Source organism: Durio zibethinus, chromosome 23, assembly GCF_047325235.1.
Source record: "Durio zibethinus cultivar Kanyao isolate XHJ-2024 chromosome 23, ASM4732523v1, whole genome shotgun sequence".
NCBI classification, from domain to species: Eukaryota; Viridiplantae; Streptophyta; class Magnoliopsida; order Malvales; family Malvaceae; genus Durio; species Durio zibethinus.
This window is the reverse complement of record NC_143184.1, coordinates 6,718,003-6,737,862: the sequence shown is the minus strand read 5'-3', so window position 1 is coordinate 6,737,862 and position 19,860 is coordinate 6,718,003. Positions and strand designations below refer to the sequence as shown.

The 19,860-nt window shown below is 29.8% G+C and overlaps 3 protein-coding genes across 3 annotated transcripts; 1 reads left to right on the top strand and 2 right to left on the bottom strand.

Moving 5' to 3' along the window:
* Positions 1-88: 88 nt before the first annotated feature.
* LOC149512159 (large ribosomal subunit protein uL13w-like) lies at positions 89-1,967 on the bottom strand. The gene is made up of 4 exons (XM_089752805.1): positions 1,641-1,967; positions 1,296-1,412; positions 1,110-1,197; positions 89-391 (listed from the first exon to the last, which is right to left on the bottom strand). The coding sequence occupies exons 1-4, from the start codon at positions 1,769-1,771 to the stop codon at positions 248-250; spliced, it is 480 nt and encodes a 159-aa protein (XP_089608931.1). The 5' UTR covers positions 1,772-1,967; the 3' UTR covers positions 89-247.
* Positions 1,968-12,658: 10,691 nt separating this feature from the next.
* On the top strand, positions 12,659-15,974 carry LOC111314397 (receptor-like protein EIX1). Its single transcript, XM_022915718.2, has one exon. The coding sequence runs from the start codon at positions 12,691-12,693 to the stop codon at positions 15,736-15,738; it is 3,048 nt and encodes a 1,015-aa protein (XP_022771453.2). The 5' UTR covers positions 12,659-12,690; the 3' UTR covers positions 15,739-15,974.
* An 893-nt stretch (positions 15,975-16,867) lies between these two features.
* On the bottom strand, positions 16,868-18,757 carry LOC111314398 (large ribosomal subunit protein uL13w). The gene is made up of 4 exons (XM_022915721.2): positions 18,371-18,757; positions 18,032-18,148; positions 17,846-17,933; positions 16,868-17,170 (listed from the first exon to the last, which is right to left on the bottom strand). The coding sequence occupies exons 1-4, from the start codon at positions 18,640-18,642 to the stop codon at positions 17,027-17,029; spliced, it is 621 nt and encodes a 206-aa protein (XP_022771456.1). The 5' UTR covers positions 18,643-18,757; the 3' UTR covers positions 16,868-17,026.
* Positions 18,758-19,860: the final 1,103 nt, after the last annotated feature.

The window sequence follows — 19,860 nt, the reverse complement described above, 5'->3', positions numbered from 1 at the left end:
TAACAATGAATCCAAGCACAACCATCTCAATGATCAAAACATATAAAATTCAATAGAAAATAAAACACTAATAGTGTTAATGCATGAATTGATTGTAAAGCAAATCTGAAATATATTGAAAGAATCCTACAGCCAAAATATGAAAACAGGAAAAGTCAGATTCAACAAATTTTCAGCCTTCACATCTCAAACAGAACTAAACACTGAAACCAACAAAATTATAAGAAACTCGCTAGCCACTAGAAATTCAGTAACTAACAGGGGCAAGGATGTCTAGTTGAGACCCAAGTTTCTCCTCTGCAACCTTCTCAGCCTTTACCCTAAGCTTGTTCAGCTGCTTCTTCCTCTCACATGCAACCTGAGCTCTCTCCTTCCTTTTCTTCTCCAGCTCCTGGTGACCAAGGTATACGTAGAAACAAAATTTCAATAGAATTATCATCTATTAACTTCACATCTTCAAGGTTTAAAAGAATGACCCCCAAGTAAATTTCAAGACATAACTCATAGCATAATTGAGGGCACTTCACATGAATATATATTGACAATTCAATCTGAATGACATTGCCATGTTTCCTCCTTGATCTCAACACTCACAAGACTTGCATATTTTTTAACATTAACAAAGAAAGGTCGATAAAAACAAAACCCAATCAAATCCCTAAAATGGAGAAGTAGTAACTAAGTAACCTAACAATATGCATCCAGGGTAGAATTACTGATCTTTTTCCTTGATGCAAGTAAATTTTTAATTAGAGATGAGTAAAGTTGAATTCAGACAGCTTATGACACAACAAATGCTAATACAATACCAATTACTCTTTGCAGATTTTCGCATATACACCCTTCCTAAAGGCACTAAGTTAAAAGAATACACATCCCCAAGTCCTAAAACAGAAAAGATAGAATGACAAATGAAATCCATCAAATGTTTTCCTCAATAACTAAACAAGCAATTAACAAATGCTGACAAGCAAATACAAAGTTAACCATCAAAAAACCTTTAAGTGTTACTTTAAACCCCAAGTTATAGAATGCTTATCTCGAAACTAAGGGCGTAGATCGATTTAAGGACAGTCTATAGAAAAGCACTGAATGAAACATAAACTCACCCTGATGGTGTCGTAATGGTTCCATCCAACCTCTGATGACAAGCGGCCCAACAAGCAGTACTTGTGCCCCTTCTGAACCCTCAATACCCTAATTACATTTTTTTTAAAGATGACAAAAAATATTAGAACAAAATTCAGAGGATTACACCACAATAAAAAAACATGAAAGACAACAGAGAAACTTACTTAAGAGCATCAGGGATGACCATCCTCTTAATCTTGTCATATGGGGCGGGAATAGCCTCATAAGCCTTCAAACGAGCAAGGGCAGCCGCTCCACGCTTCATCGTATGTGGTATCATACTGCAAATGTAATTAACCACTAAATCTCATTAAAAATAAACAATTTTCGATTTAGGGTTCAAAATGAAAGCATTTAACTGTTTGGGTTTAGCTTCCTTTCTTCACAGAATAAAAGAAGACATAAATCTGTACAAACCCATTTCACTTTAGCTCTTGATTTTATAAAATCAGACAAAATAAACACGTCAAATAGAGTAGAGAGTGAGAGAGAAAGAGTTAAAAACTGACCCACGAATGATGCGCCAGAAGATCTTGGCGGGGGCACGGAAGTGGATGGGACCATGAGAAGGCTTGGTGTTCACGCGTTTGCGTAGAAATCTCATGTACTTCATCTCCTGGCGAACGAGTCCGGCCGGCATGCAAATTTATCACATCTGACTCCGACAACTTTCTGGCCATTGAGCAGCTCCTTGGCCACGATTGAAGCAAACCGTCCCAACATGTGGTGGTGGGCAACCACCACCACTTTCTTCGCTCATACCTCTGATCCCGATACCAATGCTTTTACCTTATTATCGAGCTTCTCTCAGATGCCGCTAAATGCAGAAGAAATATATACTCGGGTTTTTGAGTTTGTAATTTGTAGGGCTGTTTTGTGATCGAGTACGGTCAGATGTATGGGTGGGTTAGAATAACGAGAACGCCCAATAAAATTATGACATGTCACCAGTTGGACTTATCAGTAAAAATGCGTGCGTAGCCCAAAATATCTCGGATTCGTTAATGTTTGAGCCCAAAATATCCTAAATCGCTTCTTTCAACGAAAAAAGCATCTCGGATTTGGAAATGTTTGAGCCCAAAATATCCTAATTTTTTTTTCTACAAAAAATAAAAAAAGTCAAATTCTAATTCAATTGATGATTGATCAATAATGTTGACTATGTTTCATTAATTTATGTTTTCATTTTTAAATATCACCCCTTATTAAAATCATATATTCAATTATGTTATAAACAAGACTTTTCTCAATAAGTGAAAGAAGCATAAAGTAAAACTTAAGAGTCTGCATTCGCAGAAGAAATTATTATAAACATACATATTATAATTAATTGAGTACGAGTCTTCCTGTTTTCTTTTTTTCTTATGATCATAAAAATAGTATCAAATATTACCTAAGAATAAATTATAACTCAGGTATTTCATCGATTTCATATGCCAATTACTTTTGGATATTATAAAACACTAGTAAAATAGCAGTACTTTAATTTATTTCTTTTCTTTGCGTCCTACAGCTTCTCCTTTGTTGCTAAATTTAAGTAATAACTTGGTTGACCTCCAACTCTTTGGAAACAATTTAAATGGTTCAATTGTATGCCAGCTCTTCAATATGTTCATTTATATGATAACTATTACAGTTCCAGCTCCTTTAAGCTATTTCACCAAATTGAAACTTCTGGATCTTGATGAAAATAAATTATTTACATGTTTTCATTTCCTCTTGGATAGGGGAATTCCAAAGAGATTTGGTTGTTCACCGTCTACGATCAAATGGGTTTTTTGAAAACATTCCTTCCACTATATGTATTTTTAAATCTTTTCAGTTATTAGATTTTTTTAAGAGTTAATTACACTTTTGTTATATGAATTTTATAAAAATAAAATGAATTATTAATACTCTAAATTTTTAAATGATGTATCATTGTGATTTAAATTTTAATATTATTAATTTAATTCGCTTACATGATATCTAATTAATGTAATTTTATCATATGCATCTTATTTATTAAATAAAAAATATTAAATATTTTATAAAATTATCTATACGGATGTCACGTGATAAAAAAAGTTATTGATCAATTCTAAACAATATATTTATATAAAAATATTTTTTTTTAATTTTTATTGAAAAAAGATATTGATAATATGTATGATTAACATATAATTTTATAATATTTGTCAAATATTTCATATATAAATTGATATTATTAATACGAATAAAGTTTGAATTAATATAATATATAACTTAAAAATTCAAGATATAAATTATAAATTATTTAAAAATTCAAGATGTTATCATTTTTATATTTTTGACAAAATTTAAATACCAAAATTTTAATTAAATTTTTCTTGAAGAATATTCGGGAACCATTTAATATTATCTTAATAGTTTAGCAACTATGAATAAAAATGAGAGTTGAAATGCAACCATCAGCTTAGATTTTATATTGATTATGTTTATTCTATTAATGGGATTCGCCGCTTTGTTGTTCTAGGAACTGGCGTTCCTCGTAACGATTTTCCTAATATGAAAATGAAATACTCATGTATTACTGAAGGTCATTGACTTGTCAAGCAATAAATTAAGCGGTGAAATTTTTAAACAGATGCCACTGAATAAAACAATCCCAGTGCCACTTAAACCAAGACAAATGGGCCTCATTGACAAGCCCAAACTCCAATTAAAAAGAGCAGTCCACGTATTATGTTTCCGGCGTAAAATTAAAAAGCAGAAAGACGAGCGCCCACCACAGGTAATTTGCCTGGAATCCACTACAAATTTTAATTCAACCAAAAAATTAAAAATAAATAAATAAATGAATGAAAAATAAATACAAGTCACAGATTATGTTACAGACAGGGATTTTGCTGCTAATAGCTTTGACATATTGTTATATAGTAATATAATTCTCGTCATGGCTGCGTCAGCCTATGATTCTTCATTCTTTTTCTTTTAATTGGTCTCTCTGGTTGCATCTAACAATGATAACAACATAGGCATAGGCATTGGGTGTAACAACATAGCCATTGGGTGTACTTCTGACATAGTTTAACTGGGAAAACCTGAAGAAATTGTGGGTTGCCTAACCTGTATAGAACGAATGCAGCACCTCATCAAGGTTGTTTTGAAAATTGGATTTGGTAGCTTGGTGATTAGGTGTGAAGGACACAATAGATACGTTGCTGTTAGCATTCTCAATAGAATAGCCCATTCGTTCAATTGGTTAAATTAGTTTGACTCAGTTTGAGGATTCTTAGAGAAGAAAGACGTGAAAGCCATTCAAGGTAATTATCCTCTTTACCTATCTAGCCATTTCAAGGATAGCCATGGCTTGGAAAGATAGTTCAAATGCAACCATTGAGTATACCTATTTATATTGATTATGCATCCGTAGTTTGGAAAGGAGTGGAGCAAGAATTTGATAGGAATACTCATTCGATTACTAAAGGTAATTGACCTATCATCAAGCAATAACCAAATTCCTAGAGAATTAACCTGTCAAAAAACATGTTGAGTGGTATCATACCTAAAGAAATTGGCCAACTGAAATCATTAGAATCTCTTGATTTGTCTACAACTTGGCTTTATGGTGAAATTGCATTGAGCTTGGCTCATAATTTTGTCTGAATTTATCAAATACCAATTTATTCTGAAAATTCCATCGATCACTCAACTACAGAGCTTTCATGCAACTTCATATACGGGAAACCTAGGCCATTTGTGGACTTCCACTCAATTCCATATGCCCTGTTGACGTGAAAGAGTCAGATGGTATTGAAAACAGCGATCTAGAGGATGAAAAATGGTACAAAGCCTCAGGATTCCTGTAGACTTTTGTGAATATTATGAAAGTGATGTAATTTTATATCTAATGAATATTTAATTTTTTATAATTTTATATTTAAATTGAATCATTTCACTTACTACCAATTGATTTTAAATTCAATGTTTAGCAAATATTAAGATGTCTGTTCATAGAAAATAAGAAAAGGCTAGTACTTTGTTAGTTGTTATGTCTATTATGAAGGTAAGACAGTCTAATTAAAATTTAGCCTTTCTTTTTTCTACAGTTGAAAATTGAAAATTTAGAAAGCGCTAGCCGGACAGCAACATTGTACACCAGTCTTGTAAGCTGGGAATTGTAACCTGGAAATTGATAATGTACACTGCCTAGAACCACAACAGAAAGCAAATGGAATGGTTTTCTAATGCGGTATTGCCCATGTCTTGACTGCACACCAATCTCAATGGTCACAACATATGAAATTCCATAGCAATCCCAATAGTAGGATTGTTACATCCACCGGTGATAGAACATATGTGAAATATCTCGAAAGGATCTGCTGCCAAAAATTAGAAAACAAAACAACTCAAGATTCAATAAATTTTCAGCCTCCTACGTCTTCTTCTCAAGTTCCTGAAGTCCACAGCACAATTAGAAACAAAATTTGAATAACAGAATTATCATCTATTACTTTCACATCTTCAATGTTTAAAAGAATTGAGTCAGAAGTACAACGCTAAGGGCATTCGATTGGACATAAATAATATATATTGTTGACAATTCAATATGCATAACATTACAATGACTTGTTTGCACATTGATCTAGAGTACTGAGTACCTCTACCAAGACTTTCATATTTCTTACAATTAACAAAGAGTACTGAGGGCCCAACAAGCAGTATTTGTTGCCCTTTTGATGCCTACAGACCCTAATTACAATTTTTTTTTTCTTTTGATGGAACCCTAACTACATTTTATAAACAGAGGATTAGAATAAAGATTAACAACAGGCAAGCCACGAGAATCAAGTGACTGGAGTAAGTCTGTCATTAGAAAAATAGTGACTCGACTAAAGTATTCAACTTCGACTGCAAAAGAGTACGAAAAAATGTTGGTGGATCCATGGTCCCTCTTGGAAACAACAAGGACGCCACAATAACCAGGTGACTCGAGTCTACTTCTCTACAGAGAAATAGAAATAAGTGACTCGAGCAGGCAAGTTTGACTGCAAAAAAGAAACAATAAAAGTCAGTGGGTCTTCAGTAGACTCATGCATTCCAAGAGGATTACAATAAAGATCAACAACAGGCAAGCCACAATAATCAAGTGTCTGAAGTGGAGTCTGTCGTTTGAAAAATAAAGTGACACAAGTATTCAACTTCGATTGCAAAAAAGCAACAATAAATATTGTCGGTGGATCCTTGATCCCTCCACGAAACAACAAGGAAGCCACAATAATCAACTGACTCTAGTCTACGGAGGAATAGCAATAAGTGACTCAAAGCAGGCAAGTTTGACCGCGGTGATCGATTCTTATAATAAGACAATATAAAACATAATTAGTTCACAGTTAAAATATATAACTAAAATATTTTAATTGATGTTTAAGATTAAATATTTTTTTTACATAACGTTTAATTAATGATTTGATTTTTATGAAAATATATCTTTTATTATGATAATTTATTTCAGCAAAATTTTAATATAATAATTTTTTTTAATAAAAAAATAAATCAATGATCTGTTTGAGAAATATTAATAGTTCTTACATTCCATTCTTGAAGATAGTCACAAGTTTCAAATGAGCTAATACTAAATTTTTTTTAAAAATAAAAATTAACTTCTACAATTCTTTTGCTTTTAATCAATTCTTTTAGTTTCATCTCGTTGCAGTTTTATTTTTGGAGATTTAATAATTCAAGTCATGCGTGAATCAAATCCAAGAGAGCTAACAGTTCAAGTCAAGCCAAACTTAGACTTGTCCAAGGTCCTGCGTGAATCAAATCCAACCTACGAACTTGATGGGTAAGTGAGGTAACTTAATTCGTCGACAAGTTTTTTTTAAAGTTAATGTTATAAATATTTTTAATTATAGTAAATTATTTAATATAATACTTAAATTTTAAAAATTAATATTATGATATTTAAATTATAAATTTATTAATTATTATGATACTCATTTATAATATAATAAATTTCAAATAATAAAACATAATTAACAAATAATTATTCAAATACCATATTAATAGAATCATAGTTTTTTTTTGCTAAAATATAATCATAATTTAAAAACTACATTAAAAATTTTTAAGGTTTAAGTATCTTATGAAATATTTCATTATAAAACATGAGTCATTCGTAACAGTAATCTTTCAAAAATAACTTTTAAATCATTAATGATATATATATAATGCACTTTTTATTTTTTGACAAAAAATATCATAATTTAAAAAATTATTATTATTATTTTTAATTAATATAATTAATTTTAAAAGTTAACATCACGTAAGTTTGATCATTAATGATTACAAAAAGTGTTCACAATCAAACCTTAATTAATGAGAAAAAATTTCATTACTATCTCGAGTAATTTTTTGAATTATCTCAAGTTATTTAAAGAAAAAAAAAAAGAATTGACTTTAATTGAAACTAGAAAATAATTGCGTGCTGCTGTAGGTAAAATATTCTTTATATTGTCATTTCTATTTATCATATATTTTTTATAAAATTTATCTAATTAAAAATTAAAAAACGAAAAATTAAAAAAAACAAAAATGACATGTCCATACCTTAGTTGACTTATTTTTCATAAAATTTATCAAATACAAAAATAAATACAAAAAAATCAAAAAAATAGAAAATGAGGAAAATAAAAAAAATTTTAAAAAAATTCCTTCACATTGACATCCTATATTAAATTTAAAATATTAATTTTTAAATTAAGATAAAAAAATTTATCTATACAATGCTCATATATATAATTAATTAATTAAATAATATATTTTTATATACATTTCAAAAAGAATAAGGATAAAATACCCTAAATAAGTTTTCAACTCAAACTCATTTTTCTTTAAAGAATTCAACCTAAGCTTATTTTTATTTAAATAAAGAACTCGATCAATTTTGAGTTAATCTCAATTTAAAAATTTACACCATATTGATTAATATGAATCGAAATTTATTGTATATTAATTATTTTGACACATATCAAATTGACACTTTTTGTTACAAAATTTTAGTAATTAAAAAATACAAAAATGTGAAAGAAAAAAATGAGGTGCTATGTTGACACTTCGGGTTTTTTTTTCACAAAATTATTTTAATAAAAAAGACAAAACACAAAAAACAAAAAAACAAAAACGAAAACAAAAAACAAAAAACAAAAAAAATGAAAAATAATAAAATAATAAAATAAAACTCATTGAAATATCACATGAACATTTTCTATTGAGTGGGAACCTATCAAAAACGAATTATTTTATCATTCTTTTCCATCGATTTCTTTTTGTTTCAAAATTTATTTAATTAAAAAACAAAAGAAAAACAAATCAAGGTACCACGTGGATGCTTATATAGTTTTTTTTTTTTACAAAATTTATTTAAATTAAAAACAAAAAATAAAAACAAAAAGTTCAAAAAAAAAAAAAGAGAGTACATCAAAACCTAAATGAGAGTTAAACAAAAGTGAAAATGAGTTAAATTTATATAATAGATAGATTTTATTTTAATTATATATAAATATAATATTTTTATTAAATTACGATATTAATGATATTTTTATTAATATAATATATATAAATAAAATTAAATAAATAATTAAAAACTTAATTTAATATATACAATCAAGATAAGACGAAATACCATAAATCTATCTCTAACTCAATCTTGATTTTTAGAAAAAAAAAATCACAATTTGATCTCAAATAAAAATGCTCATCTATTAGATTTGGATGAATTAAAACCTAATGGATAGGAGTTGTTTTGTCATTCATACTTCCATTAATTTTTTTAAAAATTTATTTATTGATTTTTTTTGTTGTAAATTATTTAATAAAAAATTATCAAAAAGGTTAAAAAACGAAATAAAAAGTCACTTGTACACATTTGTTGGATTTTTTAAATAAAGTATTTTAATTAAAAAATAAAGAAAGACAAAATAAAAAATATATAAAGAAAAAATCGAGTTGCCACATAACGTTAACAAAGTTAAACTTTTTCTAATATCATTTTTCTTTAAAAAATTATCAAATTGAGAAAAAAACAAAAAATAATTTTTTGATTAATAATATCAAATGAATCAACCAATGAGAAAGTTAAAATATCATAAAGAAATTATAAATTTTTAAAAAGAAAAAATAAAATAAATAAAAATGATAAAAAAATAACTGGATAAATGATAAATTCTCGGTATTAAGTTCGTGAGATAAACAATTTTTAAAATAAAAAAATAATTAAATATATAAGAATTATATATAATAAAAAACAAAAATGCGATACTCTTAATAAATTGTAAACTAAAAAAAAAAAAAAAAAAAAGAATCCTTGGTCCCTCCACGAAACAACAAGGAAGCCATAACAATCAACTGAATCACGTCTACTACTCTATAGTCTATAGAGATATTATTATGCATTTAAGAATCTTTTTATTATGCGTTGAATATTTGACTCTCTTTGATAGCGTGATAAATTTTTTTTCCATCACATTGTAATGTGAATTAGCGGTTGATTTCTTAAATATGAAAAAGATTGACCCAAGCATTTTGTGAATAGTATTAGCCCATTGATGAGATACGGAATTAGAAGTTCCAATTTTCAACAAAGGAAAATGATATCGACGGCATTCGCATTAGAAAAGACTAGGCATGTGGATGCTCTCCAAATTGGGTGACTTTTCCTGGTTGGTGGCGGAGTTAGCCCGTTGCCGTTAGAGCACTTTCGCTCGTTGCTTGACTTGCTTTAACTCAAGCAAAATCAAAATAAACATGGATAAAATTTTCGATCCAAATGCGCTTTTAATATCTGGTACCATTATTATTTTCTTTTATTTTTTAGTAAAATTTTCAATTTATCACTCATGATTTTAGAAATTTTATTTTAATTATTTAATTTTTTTAAAGTTAATATTATGAATATTTTTAATTATAGTAAAATATTCAATATAATTCTTGAATTTTAAAAATTTATAATATAATATCTGAATTATGAATATATTAATTAATATAATATTTATTCATAACATGATTAATTTTAAATGATAAAATATAACGAACAAATAAAGTTTCAAATGTTATATAATTATAGAATCATTTTTTTTTATGAAAATACAATCATACTTCATATATTATATTGAAAATTTCAAAATTTAAATATCATCTGAAATATTTCATTGTAGAACATAAGTCATTCGTAATATTAATATTTTAAAAATAACTTTTTGATCATTAATGATATATCTATATATATATATATAATGTATTTCTTTTTACAAAAATGAAGTAATTTAAAAATAAAAAATAATTATTTTTAAAAATTAATATCCAGTAAGTTTGATCAATGATATACAAAAAAAAAAAAAAAATTATAATCAAACATTAATTAATAAGAAAAAATTCATTACCATTTCGGGTAATCTTTTGAATATTTCAAGTTATTTAAAGTAGAAAGAAAAGACAAAGGTAAAAAAATGGAAATGACATGTCGATGCCTTGTTGACTTTTTTTATAAAATATATTAATAAAAATAAAAAAAAATTGAAAAAAGTAGAAAAAGGAGAAAATGAAAAAATAAATTAAAGGCAAAACTAGAGAAAAAAAAAAACTCTCCATATTGACACCCATATTGAATTTAAAGTATTAATATTTTAAATTAAGATAAAAATAACTTTATTAATACAATATTTATAAATATATATGTATAAAATTAAATAAATAAAAAATATATTTTTATATATACCTCAAAATAAATAAATAAAAATCACTTTAAATATGCTTCTTACCTGAGTTTATATTTCTTTAAAATTAATTTTAATTTAAAAAAATACATCTTATCAAATTGATATGAATTAAAATTTATTGGATATCGATCATTTTAACATATCTATCAATTTACATATTTCGTTGCAAAACTTATATAATTAAAAAATACAAAAAATTTAGGAAAAGGAAAAACCAAATGTAGCGCTACGTCACACCTCCATTTGGGTTTCTTTTTCACAAAATTACTTTAATAAAAAGACAAAAACACCAAGAAGAAAAATAAAAATAAAAAAGCTAATTGGGATATTAGGTAAGCATGAACCTATCAAGGACAATTTGTTTTATCATTTTAATCCATGGTTTCTTTTGTTTCAAAGCTTATTTAATTAAAAAATAAAAAATAAAGGAAAAAACATATTGAGGTGTCATGTGGATCCTAATTAATTCTTTTCATAAAATTTATTTATATTAAAAAAAATTGAATGAATGAATGAATAAATGAATGAATGAATGAATAATAATATAAATAATAATAGTACATTTAGACTTTAATGAAGGTTAAATAAAATTCAAAATGTGTCAAATTTATATAATGAATGGATTATATTTTAATTATACATAAATATAGTATTTTTATTAAATTATAATATTAAATAATATTTTTATTGATATAATATATATAAATAAAATTAAATAAATAATTAAAAATATAATTTAATGTATACAGTTAAGATAAGATGAAACATTATAATTTATCTTTGACTCGATAAAAAATTTATGATTTGATCTTAAATAAAAAAAAATTTCGATCAAATTGGGCGAATTAAAATATAATGAATATGAGTTATTTTGTTATCCATATTTTTACTGATATTTTAAAAAATTTATTTATTAATTTCTTTTGATATAAATTATCTAATTAAAAATAAAATGAAATAAAGCGTCACTTGTACACATTTGTTGGCTTCTTTCAATCAAATAATATAATTAAAAAAATAAAGAAGGAAAATATATATATAATGAAAAAAAAAAAAAGGTTAAGTTGCCACGCAACTTCAGCAATAATGAGCATTTCCTAATATAATTTTTCTTTAAAAAATTATCAAATTGAAAAAAAAAAAAAATTTAAATAGTAATATTAAATGATCCCAACTTGAAAAAGTTAAAATATTATAAATATTTAAAAGGAGAAAAAGAAAAAAATAAATGATAAAAAATAACTTGACAAATGGTAATCTCCTGGTATCAAGTTGACGAGATAAAAAAAGGATTTAAAATTTTTTTAAAAATATTTATTAAATATATAAAAATTAAAAATAATAAACAAAGAAAAAAATGTCACACTTATCTTAAAAAAATTTTTAAACTAAAAAGGAAATAAAAAAAGTGAGTCATACAAAAAAAATTAAAATCTAAAAAAATATTTATTAAATATAATATAAAAATAATAAAAAATATAAACACATGGTATACTTTTGGTATCAAATTAGTCTCACATAATGAAAAAAAAAAAAAAAAAAGGTATTTATTAAAAATTATTAAGAAATAAATCTAACATGTAAAAAAAAGGTATAAAATGAGTCCCACGTAAAAAAAATTGAATCTTAAAAAATATAATAAAATTTAAAATTTTAAAAAAGGCAAAAAAAAGTGCCGCGTATTACCTCCAACGGCAACCGTACAGCAGTAAAATTAACATTGTAGATATAAATATATCGGCTAAATCATCAGGGAAGTTATTATTTACTCTTTCGAATTACCATTTCAGAGTGAATTGTTGCCATTACTTCGGTCTTCATGAAAGGGCTCAAAGGCGTTCAATTTCAACTTTGGGTTGCGCTTCTATTTGCGCTAACCGCTGCTAGTTTTAGTATTGCTATCAGAAATCAGAGCTTGAGGTGTATTACAGCAGAGAGACGGGCTCTCCTTGATTTCAAGAAAGGTCTTGATGATTATGACAACCTCCTACCCTCATGGACAAGCAAAGAAGAAGACTGTTGCAAGTGGAGAGGGGTTGGCTGCGATAACACCACTGGCCATGTTGTCATGCTGGACCTCCGTCCCAGTTTCAGATACGATGACTTCGTGAAGAGTATGACTTACACGAGAATGGAAGGTAAGATCAGCTCTTCCTTGCTTGAATTGAGGCACTTGAGTCACCTTGACCTCTCTTTGAATGGTTTCGAAAGGATCCCAGAGTTTATTGGTTCACTTACTGAGCTCACATATCTCAATCTCTCATTCAATTCCCTCAGCGGAATCATTCCTTACCAGCTTGGGAACCTTTCCAGGCTGCTTTATCTTGATCTCAGTGACAACAAGGGATCAATGATTACAGACAACCTTGAATGGCTTTCTCGTCTTTCTTCTCTAAAATTACTTAAAATCGCTAGAACCGATTTTACAAAAGCATCAAACTGGCTCCAAGTAATTCAATCTCATCCTTCCCTCTCAGTTTTACACTTAGAAAATTGTGACTTTGCAGAGGTTGATCCTTCATCTCTTTCCCGTTTTAACTCTTCACATTCTCTGGCTGTACTTCACCTAACTGTTTGTTTTAGTTTGCATCCCTCAACTTTTCCTCTGTTGCTGAATATAAGTAGTAACTTGGTTGAACTCGACCTTTCTTATAACAATTTATCAAGTTTGATTCCAGATTCTTTTGAGAACATGCCAGCTCTAGAACAAATTTATTTCTACTCTAATCGTCTCGAAGGAGGAATACCAAAGTCCCTGGGGAATCTTTGTAATTTAAAAAAATTAAACCTGGGGAGAAACAAGCTCTCTGAACCTCTCACCGTTACTCTGGAAAAGTTAAGTGGGTGTGCTAAGGATTCTCTGGAGATTTTGTTGTTGGGTATTAACCATCTCAATGGGTCAATGCCCAGTTTCGTACCATTTTCATCCTTGAGAGTATTAGATCTTGAATATAACCGATTGAGCGGACAAGTTAAAGATAACTTTGGAAATTTTTCTAAGCTCACTGTTTTAAATTTGGAAGGAAACCGATTCACTGGACCATTGCCCGATCTTTCAAGATTATCATCGTTGAGAGAATTATCTCTTGCACGTAACCGACTTGAAGGGCCTTTTCCAGTCAGCATCGGGAAAATGTCTCAACTTGTGCTCTTGAATGTTGCCTCAAACTCTTTGGATGGTGTCATTTCCGAAGCCCACCTGTTTAATGTTTCAAAGTTGCGAGTACTGTTCATATCCTTTAATTCTTTGTCTTTGAATCTCAGCTCTGATTGGATCCCTCCCTTTCAACTTGATCATATTCAAATGAGATCTTGTGAGCTAGGTCCGCAGTTTCCTGGCTGGCTTAGACGGCAAACTAATTTCTCCCACCTGGATATCTCCCACTCCAAGATTTCAGACGCCATCCCCTACTGGTTTTGGGATCTGCCTTCGACACTAACGTATTTAAACCTTTCCTTCAACAACATCAGTGGGGGCGTTCCAAATCTGCCATTAAAATTGGATTATTCGCCTCTAATAGATTTAAGTTCGAACCTATTTTATGGTCCCATACCTCAATTTTTTTCTAATTTGACACTGTTGGATCTATCCAACAACATGTTCTGCGGACCATTGTCTTTCTTATGCACAAAGAAGGATAATCCTTTGGGATATCTTGACCTCTCTAACAATTTGTTTTCGGGTAGCATTCCAGATTGTTGGATGAAGAACTGGAGGTTGACTGTTATCAATTTGGAGAATAATAATTTGTCAGGGATAATCCCCAATTCAGTGGGCTCACTCGCTCTACTTGAATCATTGCGTTTACGCAACACTAGTTTGTATGGTGAACTACCTCAATCCCTAGAAAATTGTACAGAATTGAAACTTCTGGATCTGGGGGAGAATAAATTAACTGGGATCATTCCACCATGGTTAGGGGAAAGACTCAAGAGTTTGATTGCTCTTCGTCTACGATCAAATGAGTTTCATGGCAACATACCTTCAACTCTATGTCGCCAGCAGTCTCTTCAAATATTGGATCTTTCTCTGAACAATATATCAGGAACCATTCCATCGTGCCTCAACAATTTGACAGCCATGGCTCACCTTGGGAGTTCGCAAGCAACAATCGAATTTATTTATATTTATGCTGTCCTCGATTACACAGGGGACAGTACTTCCCAGATGAATGCCTGGGGTACCTACGATGATCATCTATTAGTTATATGGAAAGGTGTGGAACAAGAATATGGCAACACCCTTGGTTTACTAAAGGTCATTGATTTGTCAAGTAATAAATTAAATGGGAAAATCCCTAGAGAAATAGCAAGCCTCCAAGGGTTGATTACTCTGAATCTATCAAGAAACATGTTGAGTGGAAGCATCATTAGGGAGATTGGCCAATTGCAAAGGTTGGAGTCACTCGATTTGTCAACAAATAGCCTTTCTGGTGAAATCCCGAAGAGTATGGCTGATTTATCTTTTCTCGGTGTTTTGGACTTATCGAACAACAATTTGTCAGGAAGAATTCCCACAAGCACTCAACTGCAGAGTTTCAATGCTTCTTCATATTTAGGGAATCTGGGGCTGTGTGGAGCCCCGTTGAATAAGTGTCCTGGAGACGAAATAGCAAGGCCGCGTAACAACGGTGGTAGTGAAGGTAGCACTGATAGGGATGAAGAATTGTTTGAACCTTTGTGGTTTTTTACCGGCATGGCGTCTGGATTCGTTATTGGATTTTGGGGGGTTTTGGGTGCATTATTGATTAACAGGTCTTGGAGATACAGATTTTTTGGGTTCTTGAGCAAGTTAGGAGATTGGATCTGCTTGACTATGGCATTGAAGATTGCAAAGTTGCAACGGAGTCTTCGATTGAAAGGCTAAGGTATGTAACGCTCTCGATTTTTCTCATCAAAATACGTCCCGCTTGCTCGGGGCTGCCTTCTCGTGACTCATGATGGGAAATATGCTAGTAGTAATATATTGTGTTAGCAGCTCAATTACATAGTTTCAAGCAAATAATTTTTCTAGTCTTATATCTAATTTGCTATCGTTGTGTAACCTTTTATATATATAATTTTCCAAAACAATAAATATATTTAATATATCTTTTTATGTTATTCTGTTGAAGATACCCAAAAAAAAAAATGTTCAGCTTTAACCAAAATTAGAATAAAATTTTGAAATATCATTTCAAAATAGGGCATATCTGTTTCTATTTGAACTATATCTAATTGACAAGTTTTGAATGGGCATAATATCAAATAGGGCATACAAATTGAGTTGATGTCAAACAATCGGTGATACCAAACTCTAACAATTGACATCTCAATATGACACTTGTAGTGTAACCTATAGACGAACAGTGCTTTCAAGAACCTTTACAATCAGTATTTCCCATTAAAATGTGAACTAATTCTTTCCAGTCTGAGATATAAATAGCAAATTTTTCCACTTGATTTTTCAAGAACGTTTGCTGGCACCTGTTATATCTGTTATGGCAGTATTGAATAGATCCGGTTTTGCCAATTGTGATCAAGCTGTAAATAGCTTTGGTTGTTCATACTTTTATAGTTCGTCTCCCCTTCCTTCAACACCAATAAAACTACAGTTTTGGTCCCCAACTTCCCAACTCCTGGCAAGAAGTGATTGATAAGAAAAGGTAAATCGAAATTACACCGGTGCAGACTGCACATCAACACCACTTTGTTTTCCTTTTTTTTTTTTTAAACAATAATACGTAAGCTAGAGATTAAAGAAAAATACAAGTGCTAAAATTTAGACTTATATCTATTAAATGTTGTCTCTTAAAAGAGAGATGTATGATCGAAATGAACTAAGTCCCAACTTCCAAGTGCTACACTACACTCTTTGCAAAACAGGAAATTGATAACAAACCATAATTTATAAACTGCCTATGTTTTCTAACAATGAATCCAAGCACAACCATCTCAATGATCAAAACATATAAAATTCAATAGCAAATAAAACACTACGAGTATTAATGCACGAATTGATTGTAAAGCATATCTGAAATATATTGAGAGAATCCTACGGCCAAAATAGGAAAACAGGAAAATTCCGATCGAACAAATTTTCAGCCTTCACATCTTGAACAGAATTAAACACTGAAACCAACAAAATAGCAAGAAACTAGCTAGAAACTAGAAATTCAGTAACTAACAGGGGCAAGGATGTCTAGTTGAGAGCCAAGTTTCTCCTCTGCAACCTTCTCAGCCTTTACCCTAAGCTTGTTCAGCTGCTTCTTCCTCTCATATGCAACCTGAGCTCTCTCCTTCCTCTTCTTCTCCAGCTCCTGGAGTTCAAAGTATAATTAGAAACAAAATTTCAATAGAATTATCATCTATTAACTTTACATCTTCAAGGTTTAAAAGGATGACCCCAAAGTAAATGAAAAGATTGACAATTCAATCTGAATGACATTGCCATGTTTCCTCATTGATCTCAACACTCACAAGACTTGCATATTTTTTACCATTAACAAAGAAAGGTCAATAAAAACAAAACCCGATCACATCCCTAAAATGGAGAAGCAGTAACTAAGTAACCTAACAATATGCATCCAGGTTAGAGTTACTGATCTTTTTCCTTGATGCAAGTAAATTTTTAATTAGAGAAGAGTAAAGCTGAATTCAGACAGCTTATAACACAACAAATGCTAATACAATTCCAATTTCTCTCTGCAGATTTTCGCATACACACCCTTCCTAAAAGCACTAAGGAACAAGAATACAAATTCCCACTTCCTAAAAGAGAAAAGATAGAATGACAAATCAAATCCATCAATTGTTTTCCTCAATAACTAAACAAGCAATTAACAAATGCTGACAAGCAAATACAAAGTTAACCATCAAAAAACTTTTAAGCGTTACTTTAAACCCTAAGTTACACAATGATTATCTCGAAAATAAGGGCATAGATCGATTTAAGGACAGTCTATAGAAAAGCACTGAATGAAACATAAACTCACCCTGATGGTGTCGTAATGGTTCCATCCGACCTCTGATGACAAGCGGCCCAACAAGCAGTACTTGTGCCCCTTCTGAAGCCTCAGGACCCTAATTACATTTTTTTTAAAGATAGAAAAAAATGTTAGAACAAAATTCAGAGGATTACACTACAATAAAAAAAAATGAAAGACAATAGAGAAACTTACTTAAGAGCATCAGGGATGACCATCCTCTTAATCTTGTCATATGGGGTGGGAATACCCTCATAAGCCTTCAAACGAGCAAGGGCAGCCGCTCCACGCTTAGTCTTATGTGGTATCATTCTGCAAATGTCATTAACCATTAAATCTCATTAAAAATAAACAAATTTTGATTTAGTGTTCAAAATGCAAGCATTTAACTATTTGGGTTTAGCTTCATTTCTTCACAGAATAAAAGAAGACATAAATATCGACAAGCCCATTCCACTCTAGCTATTGATTTTATAAAATCAGACAAAATAAACACGCCAAATAGAGAAGTGAGTGATATAGGTAAAGACTGACCCACGAACGGTGCGCCAGAAGATCTTGGCGGGGGCACGGAAGTGGATGGGACCATGAGAAGGCTTGGTGTTCATGCGTTTCCGTAGGAATCTCATGTACTTCATCTTCTGGCGAACGAGTCCGCCCGACATGCAAATTTCCTCGCATCTGACTACGACAACTTTCTGGCCATTGAGCAGCTCCTTGGCCACAATTGAAGCCAACCGTCCCAACATGTGGTGGCGGGCATCCACCACCACTTTCTTCATGCATACCCCTGATCCGGACACCATTCCTTGTACCTTATTATTGGAGCTTCCTCTCCCTCTCTCTCTCTCTGAAGGAGCCGCTAAGTGAAGAAGAAGAAATGTAAAGGTTTGCTAGGGTTTTTGGGTTTGTACTTTGAATGGCTGTTTTGTGATTGAGTGCGGTCAGGTTTATAGGGTGTGGGTTAGAATAAGGGAGAATGTCCAATAAAATTATGACATGTCACCAGTTGGACTGACTAGTACACTGGACTCTGAACCTTCAATCCAAAAGACGTGCATAGCCCGCCCAAAATATCTCGGATTCAAAACTGCTTGGGCCAAAATATCCTAACTTTTTTCTTTCAAGGAAAAAAAAAATCAAATTTTAATTTAATTAATGGTTGATGGATAATGATGACTGTGTTGCGTTAATTTAAGTTTTCATTTTTAAATATCACCCCTCATCAAAATCATATTTTCATTCATAATAATATATTATTAACTAAGGCTCCGATGTATTTGCTTTTTTATTATATTTTTATTAAAATAACGTAAAACATAAAAAATAAAATAAAATATCTATCAAACAAAATCTTAAAAAATAATAATAATAAATTTTTTTGTGATCAAGTAAATAGTCTCCAGGTTCTGATATGAATTTTAAAGTTTACACCGTAACAAAAACTATCGCATGTCAAAATGTATTAATTAAATTTTTTGTGTCCAATTTTTTCTTTAAATCATTTGATTTAGTACCATTAATATTAGGTTTTGTAGGAAAGGGGGAAAAAAAAACGAAGAGAGAAAAATAAGAAAAAGGAAAGAGAGAGAAAATTACTTTTTTTTTCTTTATGTTTGGTAAAAAATTAGAAAAAAAAGTTTCAAGATAAAATTAAAAAGTAAAATTATTAATTTCATATTTTTAAGAAATATATCAATAGTTAAAAATTAATTGATTTTAACAATCATGGAATTTTTATATGACCTACGAGAGCCTCATGTACACTTCGACATAGGATCCAAAGATAACCCATTGTTGTTATAGCTCATGATTATTAATTAAGTTGAATAAATTTTTTCTTTGATTATTAGAGATTTTTTTATATTCGATAATCATTTTAAATTTTAATTATTTTGAAGTCAAATCATGTTAGATATTATAAAATAAGATAAACTTTCCTAATATTTATTTTTTTCACTTACAATACTTGTAATCAAAATTTTACTTAAAAAAATTAAATTTTTTATCACTCGAATTAACGG